This window comes from Notolepis coatsorum (assembly GCF_963971535.1).
Source record: "Notolepis coatsorum genome assembly, chromosome: 1".
Classification (NCBI taxonomy): domain Eukaryota; kingdom Metazoa; phylum Chordata; class Actinopteri; order Aulopiformes; family Paralepididae; genus Notolepis; species Notolepis coatsorum.
In genome coordinates, this window is record NC_140165.1 from 75,716,015 (window position 1) to 75,737,854 (window position 21,840).

Consider the following 21,840-nt stretch of genomic DNA (forward strand, 5'->3'; position numbering starts at 1 on the left):
TCCAGGCGTGGCTACCTCAGCTAACGTTACACACTACTCACAGCCCTCCAGGCGTGGCTACCTCAGCTAACGCTACACACTACTCACAGGCCTCCAGGCGTGGCTACCTCAGCTAACGCTACACACTACTCGCAGCCCTCCAGGCGTGGCTACCTCAGCTAACGTTACACACTACTCACAGCCCTCCAGGCGTGGCTACCTCAGCTACTGTAACGTTACACACTACTCACAGGCCTCCAGGCGTGGCTACCTCAGCTACTGTAACGTTACACACTACTCACAGGCCTCCAGGCGTGGCTACCTCAGCTACTGTAACGTTACACACTACTCGCAGCCCTCCAGGCGTGGCTACCTCAGCTAACGTTACACACTACTCACAGCCCTCCAGGCGTGGCTACCTCAGCTACTGTAACGTTACACACTACTCACAGGCCTCCAGGCGTGGCTACCTCAACTACTGTAACGCTACACACTACTCACAGGCCTCCAGGCGTGGCTACCTCAGCTAACGCTACACACTACTCACAGGCCTCCAGGCGTGGCTACCTCAGCTACTGTAACGCTACACACTACTCACAGGCCTCCAGGCGTGGCTACCTCAGCTAACGCTACACACTACTCACAGGCCTCCAGGCGTGGCTACCTCAGCTAACGTTACACACTACTCACAGGCCTCCAGGCGTGGCTGTTCATATCTTGTCGTGGTAAGACCTGGTCGTACTAACGAGTTTTGTCGGAAACTGCCAAAAATGTCCTTCTCCTCCATTATCGATTGGTTTGTTTTGCTGGCGATTTCTCTTCAGATACCCCATATTTGTAATCCCTCCCCTCCCTCGGTTGATTTGTTCAGTCCGTCGACAAGAAGGTGTGCACCTGTCACAACAAAACCAGTGAAAACCATAGAAAAAAGCCACAGGCACGTTCAAAAAGGTGTCCAGTGAAGAAAACAAGAAAAGAAAAATACAAGTTTACATTTAACACTTTGATCGCCGGGGTTAAATTCATAATTTACCATCCCTCGCCAGCCCTATTTAACATGGAGAAGTTCCCCTTCTTTGCAGGGCTATAACTTTTTAAATTGTATTGCTAAATTGACATTACCATGGCCCATTCAAAGTCCTATATCTATTGTTCAGGGTGTAGCAACGTTATACTTTTTCATTCACATATTCATACTAAAATACGGTCTAAGTATGTTTTTATCGTTTTCTGCAGCTTTCTCCAGCTTTCTCCAGAACTTGATTTATAGCCCTAAATGCATTATATTGATGATCAAATACAGTTTGGTAGGAATCTGTGCGAGATAAAAAATGTCAACTGCACGTACTTCTAGAAGTTACTACGTATGATCTGATGTTGACCGGATGGGCGGGGGATCGTTTATAATTCCGTGGGCAACATTATATCATTCATCTAGTGTGGGTGATATGATCATTAGAGCAGTTAGTATAGAAGACATTACAAAATAACGCTGAAACTCACCGTAGCTTCCTCTCGCCGTTGGAAGATGAGCGTGGAACAGAATTTTTTCTATTATGGGATGTAGAAATACCCGATCCATTTCCAGGTTGTATAATAGTATATACGTCCAAATCATGTTGTTTATCGAGTTATTGGCAACGGATCGATATCCATTGTGTCGAGCTCGAGTCCCGGGACCTATAGCGAGTGATCGGACCCAATTGAAATGAGCACCAGCTTCCACTTCCCTGTTTCTTCCCTGGGCGATCCGCCGATCGGCCACCAGATGGCGCTCTTGAACCGTTGGAGAGTTGACAGGGGCTCACCAGTACATATAATGTCTCCGGGGGAGAAATATGATTTCGATCACAGATTTTTGAAATATTGATATCAAAGACGCTGTCCAGCGTCATCGGCAGAATAAGCATGGCGGGGAAGGACGTGTTCCAGCGTCTTCGGCGATTAAAGTGTTAACAAGCCATTCAGAACTGCCCTCACTATTTATGTCATTCATGGATACATCCAATCATAGTTAACCTAACGCTAGGAGGCGGGAGCTGCTGCTGACCTGATCTGCCCTGGTTGGAGGTTTGTTTACCTCTGAGCATGAGGCGACCAATCAGGGACAGACATAATGAAGGTTTGTTTACCTCTGAGCACAAGGCAGCCAATCGGAGAATAATGAGACACTCTGATGTACTCCATCTATTTCCAAAGGAATGAGGACTTTGAAAGTGGTTCAGCCACTCAAAAACAGGCTGTTGAATTCTGTTGAAAATAAATTGGGATTAAGGAATAAATGGCTACATAGACTCAAGGAATTTATATACAAATTGTTGAACAGATGATGGGATCTTAGAAGTGGTTAAAGCGTGCGCTATTCTTTCATTTGAACTTGAAAATCCTCTCGGGTTGTAGCAAGATGCAGAACACGCATTTAGATTTTGAGGGAATTCGGCTTAAAGGAACACAGCAACATTATGGGAAATGTACTTACCGTCTTCTCCAGAGTCGAGACAAGAAGATGGATACCGATTTCCTATCCGGCTGCAAGCTATCCTAGCTTAGCACAAATTAATGGAAGCGGATACAGACCACTAGCCTAGCTTAAATCTCAGGGAGAGGTGTTTTTGGCCAACAGCTAGACTAGCTGATTCGTATCTGCTTCCAATAATGTGTGCCGTGCTTGGCTAGCTTGCACCTTTCTTATTGTAATTAAGTAATAGCTCACTTCAGGCCGTGGCATATGGTTATTATGAATGAATGAAAGATTTTTAACAGTATAAAAAGTATAAACACAAATATATCTGTTAATTTGATATATATATATATATATAAAATAAATACCATATAATATACACACTTCCTCTTCCAGATACCTGTCAGCTCTCCGAACTACACCCCCTTAGCTGTGATATAATAACCATATATGATGGCCTGTCGTCGTGAGCTCTTGGTTAAGTGTGTGTCCCCCTCCCCCAGTGAAGAAGCAGGGTCAGAGTGGCATCATCTCCTGCTTCGCCTTCAGCCCGTGTGAGTCCGTCTACGCCTGCGGCTCCTACTCGCGCACGGCCGGCCTCTACTCCTGCCAGGACGGCTCCCTGCTAGCGCTGCTGCCCACGCGCCACCACGGGGGCCTCACGCACTTGCTCTTCTCCCCCGACGGGAAGTACCTGTACACGGGCGGGCGCAAGGTGAGGAGGAGGGACGTGTACACAGGGCGGGGGGGGGGGGGGGGCGCTGCAAGGTGAGGAGCACCAGCACTAGGGACGAGTAATGTCTTCCCAGATCGAGTACTCATGTAATCGATTACTCACGCCCATCCCTAACACACCGTGGTGGAAAATATAGCTGAAGCTAATAGGGCTGTCTTAAATACTTTGAAGCTTCGAAGCTTTGTTCGATGGGCATGGGATTCGAATATGAAAATAAATTTGATTATGTAAAAAAGGAAAGAAAGAAAAAAATATGAATATTTTGTTTTTTTGTTTTTTGCAAAATCAACTCTGCCTCTCTTTGTTAACACTTTGGTTGCCTAAGGTTAAATTAATGATATACCATAGATTGCCAGCGCTATTTGTCTATGGAGAAAGTCCCCTTCTTTGCAGGGCTATAACTTTTTAAATTCTATTGCTACATTGCCATTATTAGGGCCCATTCAAAGTCCTATATGTATTGTTCATTGTGTAGCAACGTTAAACTTTTTCATTCACATATTCATAGTAAAGTATGGTCTAATGTATAAGTATGTTTTCATCTCTTTCTGCAGCTTTCTCCAGAACGTGATATATAGCCCCAAATGCATTATATTGATGATGAAATACAGTTTGATGGCAATCAGCGCGATATAAAAAATTCCAACTAGACGTACTTCTAGAAGTTACTACACGTCATCTGATGTTGACCGGATGGGCGAGGGGGCGTTTATAATTCCGTGGGCAGCGTTATACCAATCATCTAATGTGGGTCAAATGTTGATAATATCAGTTATTATCGAAGACGGTAACGTTACACGCTGAAACTCACCCCAGTCTCCGCGCGCCGTTGGGCGATCATCGTCGAGTAGAAATTTTATCATTATGGGATATATTATTACCCGGTCCATCTCCAGCTTGTATAATGGTATATACGTCCAAATCATGTTGTTTATCGAGTTATTGGCAATCAATCGCTATGTAGTGTGACGAGCTAGAGTGCCGGAACCTATACCGAGTGCCCGGAAGTAATATGGCCGACCAGCAAAACCTCTACTGCGCTTCCTGTTAAGCGGTTGCGCCGATCGGCCACCAGATGGCGCTCCTGAACCGCCAGAGAGCTCAGTGGGTCCTGCTGGTGGATCTCAGGCCAGCGGAGGGACATTATGAATCCGATCGCAGATTTTTGAAATATTGATATAAGGACGCTGTACAGCGTCCCCCGGCAACTTTAGCATGGCCAGGAAAGACGTCTAAAGACGGGTCCCGGCACTCAAAGTGTTAACTACAACAAGCAATGCTGTTTGTTATTTAAGATGAGGTCGGACTCGGCACTGACAGATTTGTGTTCATTCTGCTGCTTTTATAAAGCCTCAAATGACGGCTTACAATATTTCATGGAAGCAAAGTGTTTTGTTTGTCTAAGATTTAAAAAGATTTAAACTTCACAGCACTGACAAAGTTGAACAAAGTGCTGTACAAGTCCCATAACATATATTTAAAAAATAATAATACATTTTTTATTTTATTTTTTATTTATTTTTCTCGAAGCTTCGAATTAAAATCGAATCTCGGCCCCGAAGCTTCGAATTCCAAAAAAAAATCGAAGGTCAGTCCTAGAAGCTAATAACTTACTCAGTCTAAAGAGACCTGGTTAATACGATTTATTAACTCAATCAAAGTATCAATACAAAATGGTAAGAGTTAGGCTGGATGACTCAACGAAGTGTTTAGCTAGGACACCAGGGAAGAGAGCCCCCCCCCCCCCCCCCCCCCACTGGATCTTGGAACACTACAGATATTGAGCGTCATTATGTAAAATGTCTTGTGTCACCTGCCTCTGACCACTAAAATAATAGAAACCCATACAAACGCTACATACACGACATTGGGAATAAAAACACTAATCTCTCAGCACTGCTTTGGTGGCTAACATTGACTGGTCTGTCCTGTCCCTGTGTGCAGGACCCAGAGATCCTGTGTTGGGACCTGAGGGACCCAGGCAAGGTCCTCTTTTCTGTCCAGAGGAACGTGAGCACCAACCAGCGCATCTACTTTGACCTGGACCCGTAAGTTCACCCAATAAACCTTTCCCCGTCTGTCTCCGTTCCTACAGCACTGCTGTCTTTATGGGAACACGCCAACTTTTTGGGAAATTAGCTTATTTGCCATCTACCCTAGACAAGCAGACACATACCCTTGTCTTCTCTGTGCATGCATTAGGCTTAGGGAACAGCCGCACCGTTAGCCACGATTTCATCACCTAAAAAGCTCAGTTAAAACAAAATAAAAAAAGCAACAGGGCTTTTGAGGTGATGAAATCACTGCACCCAGGCAGCAGTGGTTCGGCAAAAAATAGTTGAGTATATATCTGCTTAGAAAACGAAAATGTCAACAAAAAATATATATTTCTCCATGTGGTAAATACACTAGGCTACACTGGCACACCTACTTCCAGTGAATGACGCTAAGCTAGGCTAACGGTGCGGCTGTTCCCTAAGCCTAATGCATGCACAGAGAAGAAAAGGGTATGTGTCTGCTCGTCTAACTCCAGGGTAGATGGCAAATAAGCTAATTTCCCAAAAAGTTGGCGTGTTCCTTTTAATCCTGTGTGTCTAGTTCTCAGCGCTCCTCGTTGGCATGTATTCTCTGTGTTGGTACTGACTGTGTGTGTGTGTAGGTCAGGGAGGCACCTTTTGAGTGGAGACACGGAGGGAGTGATCTCCGTGTGGGACACCCTCACGGCGCCCGAGGACGGCAACGAGGAGAAACTGCAACCCCGGCTCCAGTTCCCGGCCCACCGAGGCTGCACCAACGGCATCAGGTACACACTTCATTAACTCATTCAGTGCCAGGGATTAGACGGGTCCCGTTATAGCAATGCCACGCTTTAAAGATAGGAGTGCGTCACCTTGTTTGTAGAGCTATATTCTTTTAATTTTTTTATTGATCTTTTTCCCCCTCCTTTTTCCTCCGATTTTCTCCCATCCCAATGTTAGTCGTTATGCCAATTCCCAATCCCCTTCCTGGTCGCTGCGCACTTACCCCCCACAGTCGGTCTGGGAGAGTGGAGGCTATCACGTGCTTCCTCCGACACATGTCCAGCCAATCAACCGCTTCTTTTCATCTGGCAGCACGGACTCTCACTGAGAGCGTGTAACGTGTGGAAGGATCACACTACCGCCCTTAGATCCTATCCGCGCTTAGCAGGCGCCCCGACCGAACTGTAGGAGTCACTGTTTACAACGACCCGGACCCACCCCGTCAGCTTCTCCCACCCTCTAATACTGCCAATTGTATTAGTGTGAACGGCCAGCCAAGCTGGTGGCAACCCCGGAGCTGTGAGCTGGATTCGAACAGGCGAATCCAGCGTCTCCGGGGTTGGTGACGAACGCAATCTCCGCTACGCCACCTGACCGCCTTTGTAGAGCTATATTCTATATTATAGCTATGGATACAATACTATGGCCCATTTGACATAAACTATCTATCATTCAATATGTGAAAAAGAATAAACGTGTTGTACCGTGGTGAATATAAGTAAGGGATAATGTATAGCTACGAGGTCATTGTCGCAAAATAATTGACAGACACAGAGTTTAAAATACCGAGCTGCCTCGGCGAGGTGTTTTAAACGTCAGTGAAGGTCAATTATTTTGCGATGATGACCGAGTATAGCTATACATTATCCCGCTTATTATTACATGGCTAACTTACTAACAATATACCTAATTCATTTGACAAATCGCAGTTGTTCTGTGGCTCTGTCAGCCCAAATAAAGTGATTATTATTATCGAGGGCAGCCCGGCAGGTGTGTCTGATTGGCTGCACTGAAACAGTGTGTGTCAGTGGGGCTTGATTACTCCAGCTGCGAAAAACAATAATCACCGGTGGTTATCGAAAAATAATTCACCGCTGTCGGGGGCTATTGACCAATCACAAGCGAGCATTTCGGCGAATGTGAAAACGCCATGTAATAAGTATAGTTATAGCGTGGTCTGGGGTAATTCCCGAAAGGCTGAGTTATAGCCTTATATCTGAATTCTACTATAAGCGTTGCCGTTTCTTGCGTGTCCAGTCCAGGTGATTGATTCCCAAACCAAATGTATATAATGGGTATTATGTTTCATCATGAATGTATGAAAGGGGGGGGGGGGGGGGGGGTCAGTCTAAACCAATGGGGTGCAGTTACACAGGGAGAGACGATAGGGGGTGGTATTTTCCCAATTGAGCTCAGAGAGTCTGCAACACTAGCGTGAGGCTCGATTGATGAAATATGAATTCAAATAATAAAAGAAAATACGACAAACAAACGTTATATGTCGTTGGTGGCACTCAACTGGCGGCATGAACTAACGTCAAATCGCGTCCCTGGCACTCAAAGTGTTAACATTAGATGTCTTGAGGAAACTAAGTCTCTGGGAGTTTATTTATTTATTTTTGTCCTTTCAAGTTTTCTCTGTTCATCGTCCAAGGACAGAAGAATATATTTAGGCCTACTTTCATTTTAATCTAGTTTGTGTATCTATGAATAACCTCCCCCCACCCCTCCTCTGTCTCTCTCTGTCTCCCCCCCCCCCTTCTCCCTCTCTCTGTCTCCCCCTCCTCTCTCTCTCCCCCACCCTCCTCTCTCTCTGTCTCCCCCCTTCTCCCTCTCTCTGTCTCCCCCACCCCTCCTCTCTCTCTCTCCCCCCACCCTCCTCTCTCTGTCTCTCCCCCCGTCTCCCTCTCTCTCTCTCCCCCCTCTCTGTCTCTCTCTGCCTCCCCCTCCTCTCTCTCTCTGCCTCCCCCTCCTTTCTCTCTGTCTCTCTCTCTCCCCTCCCCTCTCTCTCACCCCCACCCCTCCCTCAGTGTCCACCCCTTCATGCCCTTGCTGGCCTCCTCCAGTGGACAGAGACAGTTCCCGTCTCCCGCGGACAGCGAGGGCGAGTCGGCTTCAGACGGTGAGGAGGGGGGCGGCGTGGTGTCGGCCCCCCCCCCGCGGGACGCCCGGCAGGACAACGCCCTGAGCCTGTGGTGGGCCGGTCCACTCTGCCCCGTCACGGAGGGGAGCCCGGACCAGGAGCGGACGGATCCGGCAGTCATGGAGGGCTGAGGTCTGGTACCACACCCCTACCTACCACCCTCTCTCTGGACTCAACCAGACTGAACTATAACTGCCATGTATCGTTTGTATGGAGATCTCGTTAGTTGGGGGGGAAAAGAGCTAAATGCAACCCGGCTGAGTGGGGTTAGTTTGGAGTCGTGGCCAAGCTGGTAACGTATCTTAAAAAAAAAAAGTAAAAGGGAATTGAACACTTAATATGCTACAGGTAAAGAGACACCTCAACGTTGTTGTCGGATACATTCCTACTGCCAGACGTCACTATTTGGAGAAAAACCCAATACTTTTCCCCTTCATCTACTCTAAAAGTCCGTGCTAACGGGACAGTTTTAGAGGAGACTGTTCAGAATGGGCCGACTGCTTGTCCCCCAGAATTGCTGCTCATCCGATCAACTTCACACTCTGACACTGCCCTCCCTCAGGGTCATCGGCGTCACATCCGCCAATCTTAAGGTTTGACGTTATAGCGCCACCATCTGGCACCAAATGGCATCAAATCCGACACTGCGCTCCCCTGGATCCCCAGCAACGCACCCCCGCCGAGCGCGAAGAAGACGAAGGAAGGATGTGGAACGTTAGTGTTACCATCAAAAGGAACGGGTAGCACTAGCCGCAAGCTAACAATGCTAACACGTTGTAACTTCACTTAATTTTTGCCCATATTGTTTGAGTGACACCAACTGTTGACACCACTGTTGGTTGGAAATGGAGGCACCAATTCATTGCAATGTTAAAACCTATATAGGCCTAATAATAATAATAATAATAATACAACAACAACTTAAAAGATATAATATAATTCCGCCAAACAGCGACCTCTAGACCAGAGGTTCTCAAGCTTCTTGGTTTGTGACGCCCGTTCGCGACCCCCTACACAGGCGACTGCAGACAGACTGGTGAACTTTGACAGAAAATTATTTTAGTTTCCCCCTTTCAGGCTATTCAGCAACTCGTTTTATTGTGAATGTCCCGCAGAGCCTGAGGTTTGGCCCACACAGTAGCAGCCCACTCAACTCCCAGCCCACAGGTCGGACCAAAACAAAGAACGTTTAACAGCCTGCAGTACCCAGCGGTGTCGCCTAGAGGTCGCTGTTCGACAGCATCACAGATTCTACCCTTTTTAAAAAAAATAAAAAATAACCACAACAGGCACTCTATTGTAATTATAAACTCACTCTATTGTAATTATAAACTCACTCTATGGTAATTATAAACTCACGATCACCTGACTGGTTTCTGACTGCTTTCGTGTAATTCTGTTGGCATCGACGTGCATTTACATACCAAAGTAAGAAAACAGCCGAGCCAAAAAAGTTATTCAGTCGTACGAGTCGTGTGACTATAGTGACATTAGTTGGATGATTTCCATGTGGCATTTTTCTAACGGATTTAAATGAATGTTTTTGAGTGGAACTCTTCAACAAACGGTCCTAACAGTTGGAATTCTTAAGACAACTTCCCGATGTTCCTGCTTAAGCCTCTTTTTTTTTATGTAAGATGGAATCCAGATTCATATAGTGAAGGGGAAGGTCATCGTGGAAACCATTTCGCCAGAATGTGACAAGTGCCCGGAGGACACAAATAATAGTAACTTTAAAAGAATATGAAGATATACATTTTAATCTTAAAAAAAAAAAAAAAAAATTGTTTTTTAAGAGCCTCCCAAAAACCCACTCAGGTTCAGACGAGAGACGAGCGAATGGACCAGCTCTGCGTGCATCACACTGCTCATCCTCCGGTCTATATTGTGTCTATAGGAGTGCTTGTTTACCTCTGTGTGCGTCTACAAAGCTGCCCAGAGATTTCTTGTTGCTATAGTTACAGTAAGTGCCATTTGTTACCGAGCTTGGTTTTCTTGTAACCTGATGGACTGGATCTCCTGCTTTCCTTCTGTTTTCTTCTTTTCTCTCGTCCCCGCTGTTCGTGCCCCGAGGTGTCGCCGTGTCCTCGAGGTGTCCTCGCCGTGTCCTCGAGGTGTCCTCGCCGTGTCCTCGAGGTGTCCTCGCTGTGTCCTCGCCGTGTCCTCGAGGTGTCCTCGCCGTGTCCTCGCTGTGTCCTCGCCGTGTCCTCGAGGTGTCCTCGCCGTGTCCTCGAGGTGTCCTCGCTGTGTCCTCGCCGGTCACATGTATATTTTTGTAAAGGCCGTGAGCATGAATGGATTTCGAATGTATAATCTGTAAGCAGTTAGCCTTTTCGGTTTGATTTCCTGTGTCATAACTATCTGCAAATGTATTTTTTCTATTTAGATCGAGTGAGCTTGTGTCACCACCACTGTAGTGTATTTTGTGTGATTTTCTATGGAATTTGTTTTCAAATTAAATTTGTATCTGGGTGAACGGTTTTGTCGCAGCACACATCATTATTTGCATGAGTGCATTCATAATATATAGCGGTACTTGTAATGCTGTGTTTTGCAGTTCATTGGAGACCTTTTACACAATTTGTAAATATAAATATACCCATGTTATTTCTATGGTACGGCAATGGAAGAATTAGCACTCACAGAAAATGTCCTTATAGTAATTCTATTGCACCAACATGGTCATTTGAATGGCTAATCCTCACACCCTCTTTAATCCAATCCAATCCACTTTATTTATGAAGCACATTTAAAATCAACAAAGTTGACCAAGTGCTGTACAAGTCCTGCAACAAATATTTACATAAAATAAAAGGATTAAAAACCACACAATAAAACATAATATACAATATGTCACATAAAAAAGGCAGGTCTCTAAAACGGAAAGCCAAAGGAAATGGATGTGTTTTGAGTAGGGATGTTAGATATTGGCTTTTTTACCGATACCGATATATGCAGGGTGTCCCCCCCCCTGCATATATCGGTATCGGTATCTGAATTTGTTCTTACTTGCTTGCCAGGGTAAATAAAGGTTAAATAAATGTAAACCGATTTGAAAACCGATACCGATAATCACATTTTAATGCCAATATCGGACATCCCTAGTTTTGAGAATAGAATCTTTTTTTTGTGAACAAATCTTTTAAATAATTTTTTTGACATGACATAAAACTACACACAAGCATTACAGTAAATATCCACAATAAATCACAGGATTATACATTCCAATATTTGAATCAATATAAATGTAGTTTACGAGATATATACATTATACTTGCAATACAATACATACATATGCTCTTACTCGCTCTTCTTCCCCCCCCCCCCCCCAGGACCCCCCTTGGATAATCCATCCATTATTTCGCTTCTAACCAAGGATTACAATTGCATATGCTAACCTTTATTCTCTCCACCACTTCTAACCAGATTGCAATGCTGGCTTCATTGACACCTAAAATTCTTGCTGTAGATATCTCTAGATAAATCACATCGAGATAAGTAAGAGCCCATACCTTTAGGCACATTTTATCCGGTTGAATCCAGCGTGATGCTATCAGCTTTTTAGCAGCCGTAAGACCGGACAAAATTTGTCTCTTTAGCTGTTTAGTAGCTGCTATTTGAGAAACATCATTCAACAACAATACAGAAGGCAGTACAGGTATGTTCAGAAAAAAAAATCTGGTAATTGCGTGGTTACTTCTTCCCAGAATATCTTAACGGGGGCATTCCCAGTACATATGTATAAAATGTACCGATATCGCCCCTTGAACACAAGGAGCATAGAGAGTTGTTTAAGCCCCATTCGGTTCAATCTTATAGGAGTCAGGTAAGTCCTATGAATATAATTAAGATTAATCTGTTGATAATCCGGGTTGCGCGACGCTAGTCGAACGTTTGCCCAGACTTCTTGCCAATCAAAATCCACTTCCAAGTCTGGTATATCTCTCCTCCAGACTGAGTCTAGGGGGAGGACTCCATACGAAGAAGTAAGTAAGTGATGATAAAAGTCTGATGCGAAGCCTCTCGATGTCTCCATTTCATAGAAGAATTTGTGATATCTGTGGTGCTCAAGTGGTATCTTTAATGGGACTCCATGAGCCTTCAAAGTTGCTAATAACTGTATATAGAAATAATAAGTGGAGTTGGTGAGGTTAAATTGGTTATAAATTTCATGATAGCTACAGAAACCCTGTTCGTTGAAGATATCTCCCAATGTATGTATGCCTTGCTTTTCCCATTTGGGATATCTGATAGGTCGTTGTGCAATAAGGAGTGCATTGTTATTGAATAGGGGAGTATGGCTATGCCATTTATGTGGGTTAGTGCATTTTTTCTGGGTGTCACGCCATATCCGAATTACATGTGTAATAAGAGGACCAAATTTCAAGTCGCATTGCTTAATTGAAAATTTGGTGTATACTATATCCTGCAGTCTATGTGGTGCCACTATGTTTTCTTCTAATGTTCTCCAGGATACAGATGCTTGATAATCAAACCAGGTTGTCAGTGGTCTTAAAGAGAACGCTTTAAAATAGTGGTAGAAGTCTGGAAATGCTAAACCTCCGTCGGCTTTGTTTCTCTGTGCGGTGGATCTTTTTATTTGTGGAGGTTTGTTCCAAATAAATGTATATGCAGTGGAGTGTACTTTTTTCCAGTAACCATCAGGGGGAGGTAACGGTAACATTGAACTAAAGAAGTTGATTCTAGGTAAAACATCCATCTTAACTATTGATACTCGGGCCTGTACTGAGTTTTTAAGTTTTGACCACCTGTCAAAGTCATTTGTGATCCTATCTTGGAGTCTTGTATAATTATACTTCACCGTTTGGCATATAGTAGGGAATATTTCAACTCCAAGACATCTAAAGTGTTCTACCATTGGTATACTTCCTGGAAGGATTGTAGTCTTCGCAGAGACATTAAGTGGGAGGAAGGCCGACTTTGGCCAGTTTATCCTAAATCCCGATAGATTGCCAAAATCATCAATCAGTTTGAGAAGATGAGGCAGTGAGGTGGTAGGGTTTTGCATGAACAATATTACGTCGTCCGCATATAAACTAATATGATTCTGTGTGCCCTTAATTGAGATTGGCTTTATAGATTGGGATTGTCTTATATACTGTGCTAAAGGCTCTAAGGATAGAGCAAATAGTCCGGGACTAAGAGGGCAACCCTGTCTGGATGAGCGCGACACAGGAAAGAGTGAGGAGGTGATTTTACCTGTTATAATCATGGCCGATGGGTCTTTGTATAATACTTTTATCATATTAATGAATCTGTTTCCTAACCCCATCTTTCCGAGTACTGCCCATAAATAAGACCATTCCAACCTATCAAAAGCTTTCATCGCATCCAAGGATAATACAGCTGTAGGTGGAATGGCATCCTTGCTGGCGTCTAATACATGTAGTAACCGTCTTATATTATCCGTGATCAGGCGGCCTTTTATAAAGCCAGTCTGATCAGGATGAACTAAAGATGTCATATGCTTTTGAAGTCTGATGGCTAGTACCTGCACAGTATTGTATATTGTATGGTAACTACGTCTACGAACATTGTACATATGTCTAAACTGAACACTGTGACCTCTTTTTTTACTTCTAATTTTTACTATGTCTTTATTTCATACTTATCTTGTCATGCACAGTCTCTGGAGCGCAACAGTAAGAAGCATTTTGTACAAAAGTATTCTGTACTTCTGTATGACAACTATTAAAGAAACTTGAACTTGAAACTTGAACTACCTTAGCATACAGCTTGAGATCGGTTCCGAGGAGACTTAAGGGTCTATAACTACCACATTCGTGGGTTCTTTGTCCTTTTTAAGGAGGACAGTTATGAGTGCCATATTGATGTCCCTGGGGAAGTTCCCCTCTTTGATTGAGTATAAAATCATATCAAGTAATAGGGGTCCAATTACATCCCAACATGAGAGGTACAGTTCTGGTGGTATACCATCCCAACCAGGAGCCTTACCAATTTGCATTTCAGATATAGCCTCCCTAAGTTCCTCTAATGTAATAGGTGTATCTAACTGTTTAGCGTCTTCCATTGAGAGTTTAGGTAGGTTAATTTGATTAAGAAATGTATCCAGTTTATTTTGATCGAAAACCATTTCTGATTTATACAAGTTGGAGTAAAACTCTTTGAAAGTCTCGTAAAAAATGTTGGGGTCTGTAACAAGTCCTTGTTGGTTCTTAATAGTAGGGATATCTGCAAATTTTGCGTTGGATCGTATCTTCATAGCTAGTAGGTGACTTGGTTTAGAACCATGAAAGTAATAATGTTGTCTTGTGCTACGTATTTTAAATTCAGATTGTTGTCTTAAAATGGAGTTAATCTCTTTTTTTAACACATTAATTTGAGACTCCAATTGAACCGAGTAGTTGTATTGTAAAGAGGAGAATAACGACGAGTAAAGCGTTTCCAGCTCTACCAATTTTGAACAACGATTCTTGCGTAGGTTGGAGGAAAAGCCTGTTGTGTAATCCTTGATAAAACCCTTTACCGACATCCATAACATTCTGGGGTCCTGTACCGAATCCGCATTACTCCGCAGGAATTTAATAAGTTCAACTTTGAATTGTATAATGTATTCATTGTTTTTCAGCAGTGTCGAGTTAAATCGCCATCTTGGGGCTCGGGATGACAGTCTACCAAATGAACCTTTCAGGAGTAAGTAGCTGTGATCTGATAGTGCATTGGGCACCATTTCCACGTCATAATTATCAAATAGTCTTGGGGATGCAAAAACATAATCTATTCTGGAAAATGTCTTGTGTCTTGCAGAGCGAAAAGAGTACTCTTGGGCCGTTGGGTTGAGTAATCGCCATAGGTCATTTACACCTGTATTCTTGGCCCAAAGTGCATTAGATGCATGTTTCTGATCATTGGAAATGGTGGGATTAGATTTATCCATCACGGGATCCCAAATAGCATTAAAATCCGCGCCAATTATAAATGAATACTCGGGAAGGTTCAACATTGCTCTAGTGAGTGTAGCGTAGAAGTTGGTGTCGTAAAGATTTGGGGCATATGCCGCTACCAACGCGATTTTCCTGTTGCTGTATTTTATTTTAGCTATGGTTACTCGACCATCCACATCAGACCATACGTCCAACAATTCAATATTCAACTTCCGTTTCGCGACTATAGCAACCCCACGGGATCTCGTTCCAAAAGATGAGTAGCTAATGTTATGATATATTTTGTCCGCTAGCATTACATTGTCTTCCACTAATAAGTGCGTTTCGCTTAAAAAAGCCACATCAACCTGTTTGTTTTTCATCAGTGTAAGCCCGCTTTTGCGTTTATGTTGTTTGTTTCGTCCCCCAGTATTCCAAATCATATCAAATTGACGGCGAGTGCCATACCTTGCCATACCAAAATGACGCCCCTGGTATGAAGTACCAATTCACAATAGATATATATCCAATTATTGAGAGCCGAGCATGAAAACATACATATATACATATAATCCCCTATTCCCCCCCCCCTCCCACCCTTACATGACCAGTCAGCCCAGAATGAGCCATTTATCCTTAACTTTCCTAAGCAAATTGCCATAGGATCTTAAACTCTTAATTCTACCTTAATAGAATGTCACCCGTGGCTTAGCCACTCTCCTGTTAAAATAATAAAATAAAAAATATGCCTCAAATATCATAGTATATTCACTTAAACCTTATACTAACATGTATAAGTTAAAACACCCGAAGAATAAGAAAGGTGTATAGAACCAAATTATAGAAACCTCAAAAAATAGAGAACATTTGTTTAAATCTTAATCTAACTTTGCCAAACTTAAACACTTAAATGAAAAGGAAGGTTTTAAATACGTGTATGCAGTTCGTCCCCCAAACAGGGGTGGGCAGTATTCCGTTGTAAAGGTTGTTGTTCTTCCAGATATGATTCTTGTGTATGGTCACAAATTGTTGTTTATGTTCCAGGGCTTTCTGCATGCCATAGGGTGATATTATTCCAGAATATTCCGATATGACACCGAGCGTTGAAAAAGTTTAGAGTATTCCAAAATGTCAACTACATAGCATGACTTGCATAAAACCCATTAATCTAGCGGGCCCAAACAGCGAACCTTTACAATAATATAGTATCTAGCGTCACATATTAAAGCTTGTTTGATGCCGCTTTTGGTGTCCAAGTTATAACGAAGTAATCAAAAAATTAAAAAGAGAATAAGACTTGGCCTCCTCCGCGTAGTGGGTCCCTCAAGTACTCCTCAGCGTCTTCAGGCGAGGAAAGCTTTACCCTTATTCCAGCTTTACCCTTATTCCAAAAGACGAGACATCACTTTCTTGTAACTGGCTCGTAGGGATACAACCTCGCGGCAAAAATCTTCGTAGAAAAACACTGGTTTCTCGTTGTGTTGCAGATTTCCCCTCTTTCGTGCCGCCCGGATAATCGTATCTCTTATTCCAGTTTGACGTAGGCTAGCAATAATCACTCTCGCTTTATTGTTGGTGTTGTCTCGGATGCCAATTCTGTAGCGCTGATCCACTATTGGTGGTGTAGAGAGGATATCTAATCCTAGGGGGGGCGCAGAGGCATGACAGGGGGGGCCTTGAGATAAAAAAAAAAAAAAAAAAAAACATTTTTGACAGCTCTGAAAACAAAATATAGGGCCAAGTTGAGCCTTGAGGATGACATGCGTGTTGCCTTGTCAAAGACTGACAGCAATAAAGACTGTTTGCTTATTTCCTATGTTCGCTTTGTAAATTCCCAGTCACTGAGTGAAGATCTGCTGTTTTGCAAATATGTCAAAAACAGAGCGACAGCTGATGAGCTCTTCAAAATTATTGACAGTTACCTGACAGAACATGGACTGAAATGGGAGAACTGTGTGGGCTTTTGCTCTGACGGTGCACAGGCCATGGCAGGGAAAAGGAGGGGGCTACAGGCGCTCATCAAGGGGGTCTCGCCAAACGCGCAATGGACGCACTGTAAATTCACAGAGAGGCGCCAGCGTCAAGACAGCTTAGTCCTGAGCTGAATGAGGTTTTGACAGAAGTTATAAACGTGGTAAATTTCATCAAAACCCGACCCCTGAAAGCGCGCCTGTTCTCTGCGCTGTGTGAGGAGATGGGAGCTGACCATTCTGCAGATTCTACAGCGAGGCAAGGTGGCTCTCGCGAGGAAAGGTGTTGTCAATTTGAAAGGTCACGATATTGGTGTTATTTCAATAAATTTAAACATGGCCCATTTCATGACTATTTTGTTGGGGCGATGGCAGGGGGGGCCCAAGATATTTTGGTCCGCCAAAGGGGGGCCCGACAGAAAAAGTTTGAGAAGCACTGAGTTAATGGATGGAGGGGGGGGGGGGGGGGGGGCGTTTACTTGCAATGGATGAAATAGTGTATAGTGCAGCAATGCAAGTCCGGTTCACAGTTATTGTTGTAATGGAGAAGTAGGAGTTATGTCACCTGGGGTTGGGGACGGGGGGTGCGGGGCGGCAAGTTGATGTTGATCGTTGAGCAGCCTGACAGCCCATGGATATAGGCTGTTGGTCAGTCAGCTAGTTCCGGACTGGATGGATCTATACCTTCGAGGCGTGATTTAAACACCTGCCTGCCTAACATGCAGAGTGGGGGCCTGCCTAACCTGCAGAGTGGGGGCCTGCCTAACCTGCAGAGTGGGGGCCTGCCTAAGGGGGTCTGCCTAACCTGCAGAGTGGGGGCCTGCCTAACCTGCAGAGTGGGGGCCTGCCTAACCTGCAGAGTGGGGGCCTGCCTAACCTGCAGAGGCAGCTCGTTCCAGAGCTTTGGGGCTGCCACTGAGAAAGCATGGTCCCCCCTAAGCTTCAGCCTGGAGGAGCTGATCAGAGGACCTGAGGGACCTTGGAGGAACATACGGTTCCAGCAGGTCCGAGAGGTAGAACGGTGCCAAGCCATTTAAAAGCAAACAGTAAAACCTTCAAATCAATCTTAAAACGCACAGGAAGCCAGCACAGCTGCTCTAATGCTCTCGCTTAATCTACATTTCTATGGTCCATGACAGTCGACATCTTTCAGTCCAATATTTGTGAACATTAACAACTCTCCCAAAGCCAGAAATAGATGGATATATATAATATTTTTTTCACTTTCGTGGATATTTGTCTACAAACAAACATCAAGTACAGATATAGCCTTAAGCGTTCAAATTAACACAAAAGTCACTCATATTTCTTTTGTTATTTACATGAAACGGAGTGGGAAGAAGCATAATTATTTAATCCCACCCCTTTTTACTCATCAGATCATACTTTAGTAACTTTACTAATTCATACTAAAGCTGCTCGTTTTATTGTCATACTTATTGAAAAAAATAACTTTGTTAACAATTATTTTTTAAATAATTCCTTATTAATATTTGCCAAAACTGTAGGTTGTCCTGTATAGTTTCTCTAGCCATTTTATACATATATACAACTACATACCTACATATGCACATATATATACATACATACACACACATATACTGCCAGTTATCAAACCCCTTCTTCATCTCTGTAAAACCATTTGACTATATTTTATTTGAAACTGTTTTATGTTTTGACATTGCTTTAACTCTGTAAACAAAATCAAACCGTTCCATAATTTTACTCCGCAAATTGAAATACAAAGACTTTTCATGGTCGTTCGAAAACTGTCTTTTAAAATTAAATGTTCCCCTTAAATTGTAACCCCCATCTTGCACGTTGAACAATCTTTGAATATTTCCTGGGAGTTTATTATTTTTTTGCTTTGTACATTATTTGTGTGGTTTGATACATTACAATATCAGTACATTTTAATAGTTTTGACTTTAAGAAAAGTGAATGAGTATGTTCCAGATATCCAACCTTGTGAATGATGCGCACAGCTTCCAGGGACAACATTTGAAAATGAGCTTGGGCTAACACTGTCTCACACATTTACAGTAATGTTCATTAATGTGTGTTGTCATCGTTCAAATAAAGTCTAAACTAAACTTATATTTCTTCTTTAAAGCTGCGTTTTTAGGGTTAGAAAACATTGGGGGCTTTACACACAAATACGCAATTTTAGAGTAATTAGAGACGAATACTGAAGAACTAGATAAGAGGTTTTTAAAGTGAGGTCCAGGTCCATGAGAGGGATCTGGGCAGTCCCCATAGAAAATTCAAAGTTAACGGGACCAAATCATCAGTTTCTTATTTATTTAACCTTTATTTAGCCAGATAAAACATTGATCTGGTCCAAGAGGCCCCAACAGGAGTACAAATATACATATATACATATATATATACATACTGGACATAGACGCCTGCGTAATGGAGCATTCGGAGCATCTGCTCTCCCACTATTGAACTTGGGGGAGCAAAGGTATGCTCTTGCTCCACCACTTTTTGATCATATGAGAAATATGATATATCCCCCCCCCCCCCCCCCCAATATATAAATGTAACCATAACTACGTAATTTCAATCAAATTAATAATACGCAATGACACTTAATAGCAAGTTTTTAAGTTTCCAAAGATTGCGACCCCCCCCGTGCCCCCCCATATGGTTTGATCCAGTACCTCTCCCACCCCCAGCAGAGCAGACAGTAGGCTGAGTGTAAATATCAAAGGCCACCAAGTGTGTCATTTGGTGGCAGGCAGGATTTTCCAGTAAGTTGTTTATTATTTATGTTAGACATGTCTTTACTAGACATGTCTTTACTATACATGTCTTTACAATAAAATTACTTTTTATTTAATTTTTTTATAATAATAATAATAATAATAATAATAATAATACAATAAATAATACAATAAAAGTTTGAAAATGAAGGGATTATGTCCATGAGTGTCATTTTTAGAAATTAAGGCCTGCCTCTTATATAAGCCTCTCTAATAAAGGCCTGGTGCTCTTTGCAGCTGAGGTAAATAGAAGACCCGTCCTATATTTGAGGATTTATGGTAAATCAAGATGTTCAATTATCTTAAGGTACAATACCTGAAATGAAAATGTGTGTGTGTGTGTGTGTCCAGCCAACCAGGTAACATGGCAGAAAAAAGAAAGAATACAGACATCAGAGCATTTTTCAGTACACCAAAACGCAAAGTAAGAACCCTAGTAGTCTAATAGCTCGACAAAGACTTAAAGGGCGGGCTCCACAAATAATGGATTGCACGGTGTTAATTGCAGCCTTACTTACAATTCATTATGAATTGTAAATGTGGGACCCTGATGTAAACAAAACAAAAGTCTTTCTCTGGTCTGCAACCCCTTAACAATTGTGTGTATTGAGCCGTACTATATTGTACCCATTCTGCAATATGTTAATAACATTTTTAATCAATCAATAACAGATTGCAGAATGGGTACAGTACAGTACGGCTCAATACACACAATTGTTAAGGAAAATAGGCTATATTTACAGCAGACCCTGTTATTGTTCCTTGTTGGTATTTTTTCTCGTTCTTATTTCTTTTGTATTTTATTTTTTTATTATTTTTTAAATAAACACAAACAAACATGACAACACACGATAAGATATACAAGCATTAGTTGACAGTGCACATCCAATGAAATCACATTTTAGTTAATTGTCTTATATAGGATATACCCTTAATACCTGTTATCTAAAAACCTACACACATATGCTCCAGCTTGTACCCCCCCCTCCCGGACCCCCCATTGGATAATCCATCCATTTTCCCTCGCTCCTAACCAGACATTACCATTATATGCTAGCTTTTATTTTCTCCACCACTTTCTCTTTCTTATTAAAAACTTGGCCTATTTGAAAGGAGATTGATTTAATAAAAATAAGAGCGAAAAATCTATATACAGTATATATATATATTAATATATTATTATTATAGTAATTGGCTATCATACTGCAATATAAACTTGAGTTTTATAGTGAAAAGAGCAGCTTTATTGGTCAAGATTGAAGGCTCTATATTGCAGGAAATTGCACGTACAGGTTCATTAAATGAAAAAAATATCTGCCATGGAGGGGGTCGTGTCGGACCCCCTCCAAACCACCCCTTGCCTGTCCCCACAAAAAATAAATAAAAATTATTAAAAAAATAAATAAATAAAAATAAGTTAAAATAAAAATAAATTAACCCCCACTTTCAACTATAACTAGGCGGCCATGTACATACATACACACATACACCAATAACAAAATAAAAACAGTTAAGAATCATACACATAAGCAAATAAACAAACAAACATATGCACAGCCTATGTACAAAAGAAATAAACAGTTAATCTCTAGTCTTTACAGTTTTCTTCGATTGCATAAACACTCAAATCAAAAGTATTACACAATTATCAAAACCTTACACTCAAGGAGCAAAACATAGGCCCAGATTTGCACCCCTATATAAGCACAAAGTCAGCATCACACTTTTTGCAAAACACTAAACACACTTGCATTACATTAGAGTCTAGACACAGAATGTCAAATTACCACAGATATGAGCCAATTGGTTAAACACAGCCATCAGATGCACAAACACACCATTGCTTAATTGTAGATACACCAATCAGGTTTAAGCACTATAAAAATGCAGCAGGTGAGTTCACCTGTCTTCAACCAAAATGGAAGGAGAGTGAAGTACTGTACACAGAGAACATGAAAATATACAATACATTCACCAAACACTATACAAGACAACCAATGATGAAGACTGATGAAAATATACATTTTCTCTCCATATACCCAAATCAGTTAACATGGAGAATCACAACAAAAACGTA

The 21,840-nt window shown here is 42.4% G+C and overlaps 1 protein-coding gene across 2 annotated transcripts in view; it reads left to right on the forward strand.

Annotated features, from left to right (window-relative positions):
• wrap53 (WD repeat containing, antisense to TP53) overlaps positions 1–10,590 on the forward strand; it is a 50,790-nt gene extending 40,200 nt beyond the window's left edge. The window contains exons 8-12 of one of the 2 annotated variants that reach the window (XR_014620504.1): positions 2,944–3,155; positions 5,121–5,224; positions 5,836–5,979; positions 8,008–10,256; positions 10,334–10,590. Coding sequence is in view for 1 of the 2 variants with exons in the window: in XM_084329556.1 (XP_084185682.1) it covers positions 2,944–3,155; positions 5,121–5,224; positions 5,836–5,979; positions 8,008–8,251 (704 nt within the window). In the remaining variant the exon portion in view is untranslated. Of the gene's footprint in view, positions 1–2,943; positions 3,156–5,120; positions 5,225–5,835; positions 5,980–8,007 lie in introns of both variants that reach the window. The other variant, XM_084329556.1, reaches the window with a different exon arrangement.
• The last annotated feature ends 11,250 nt before the right edge of the window (positions 10,591–21,840 follow it).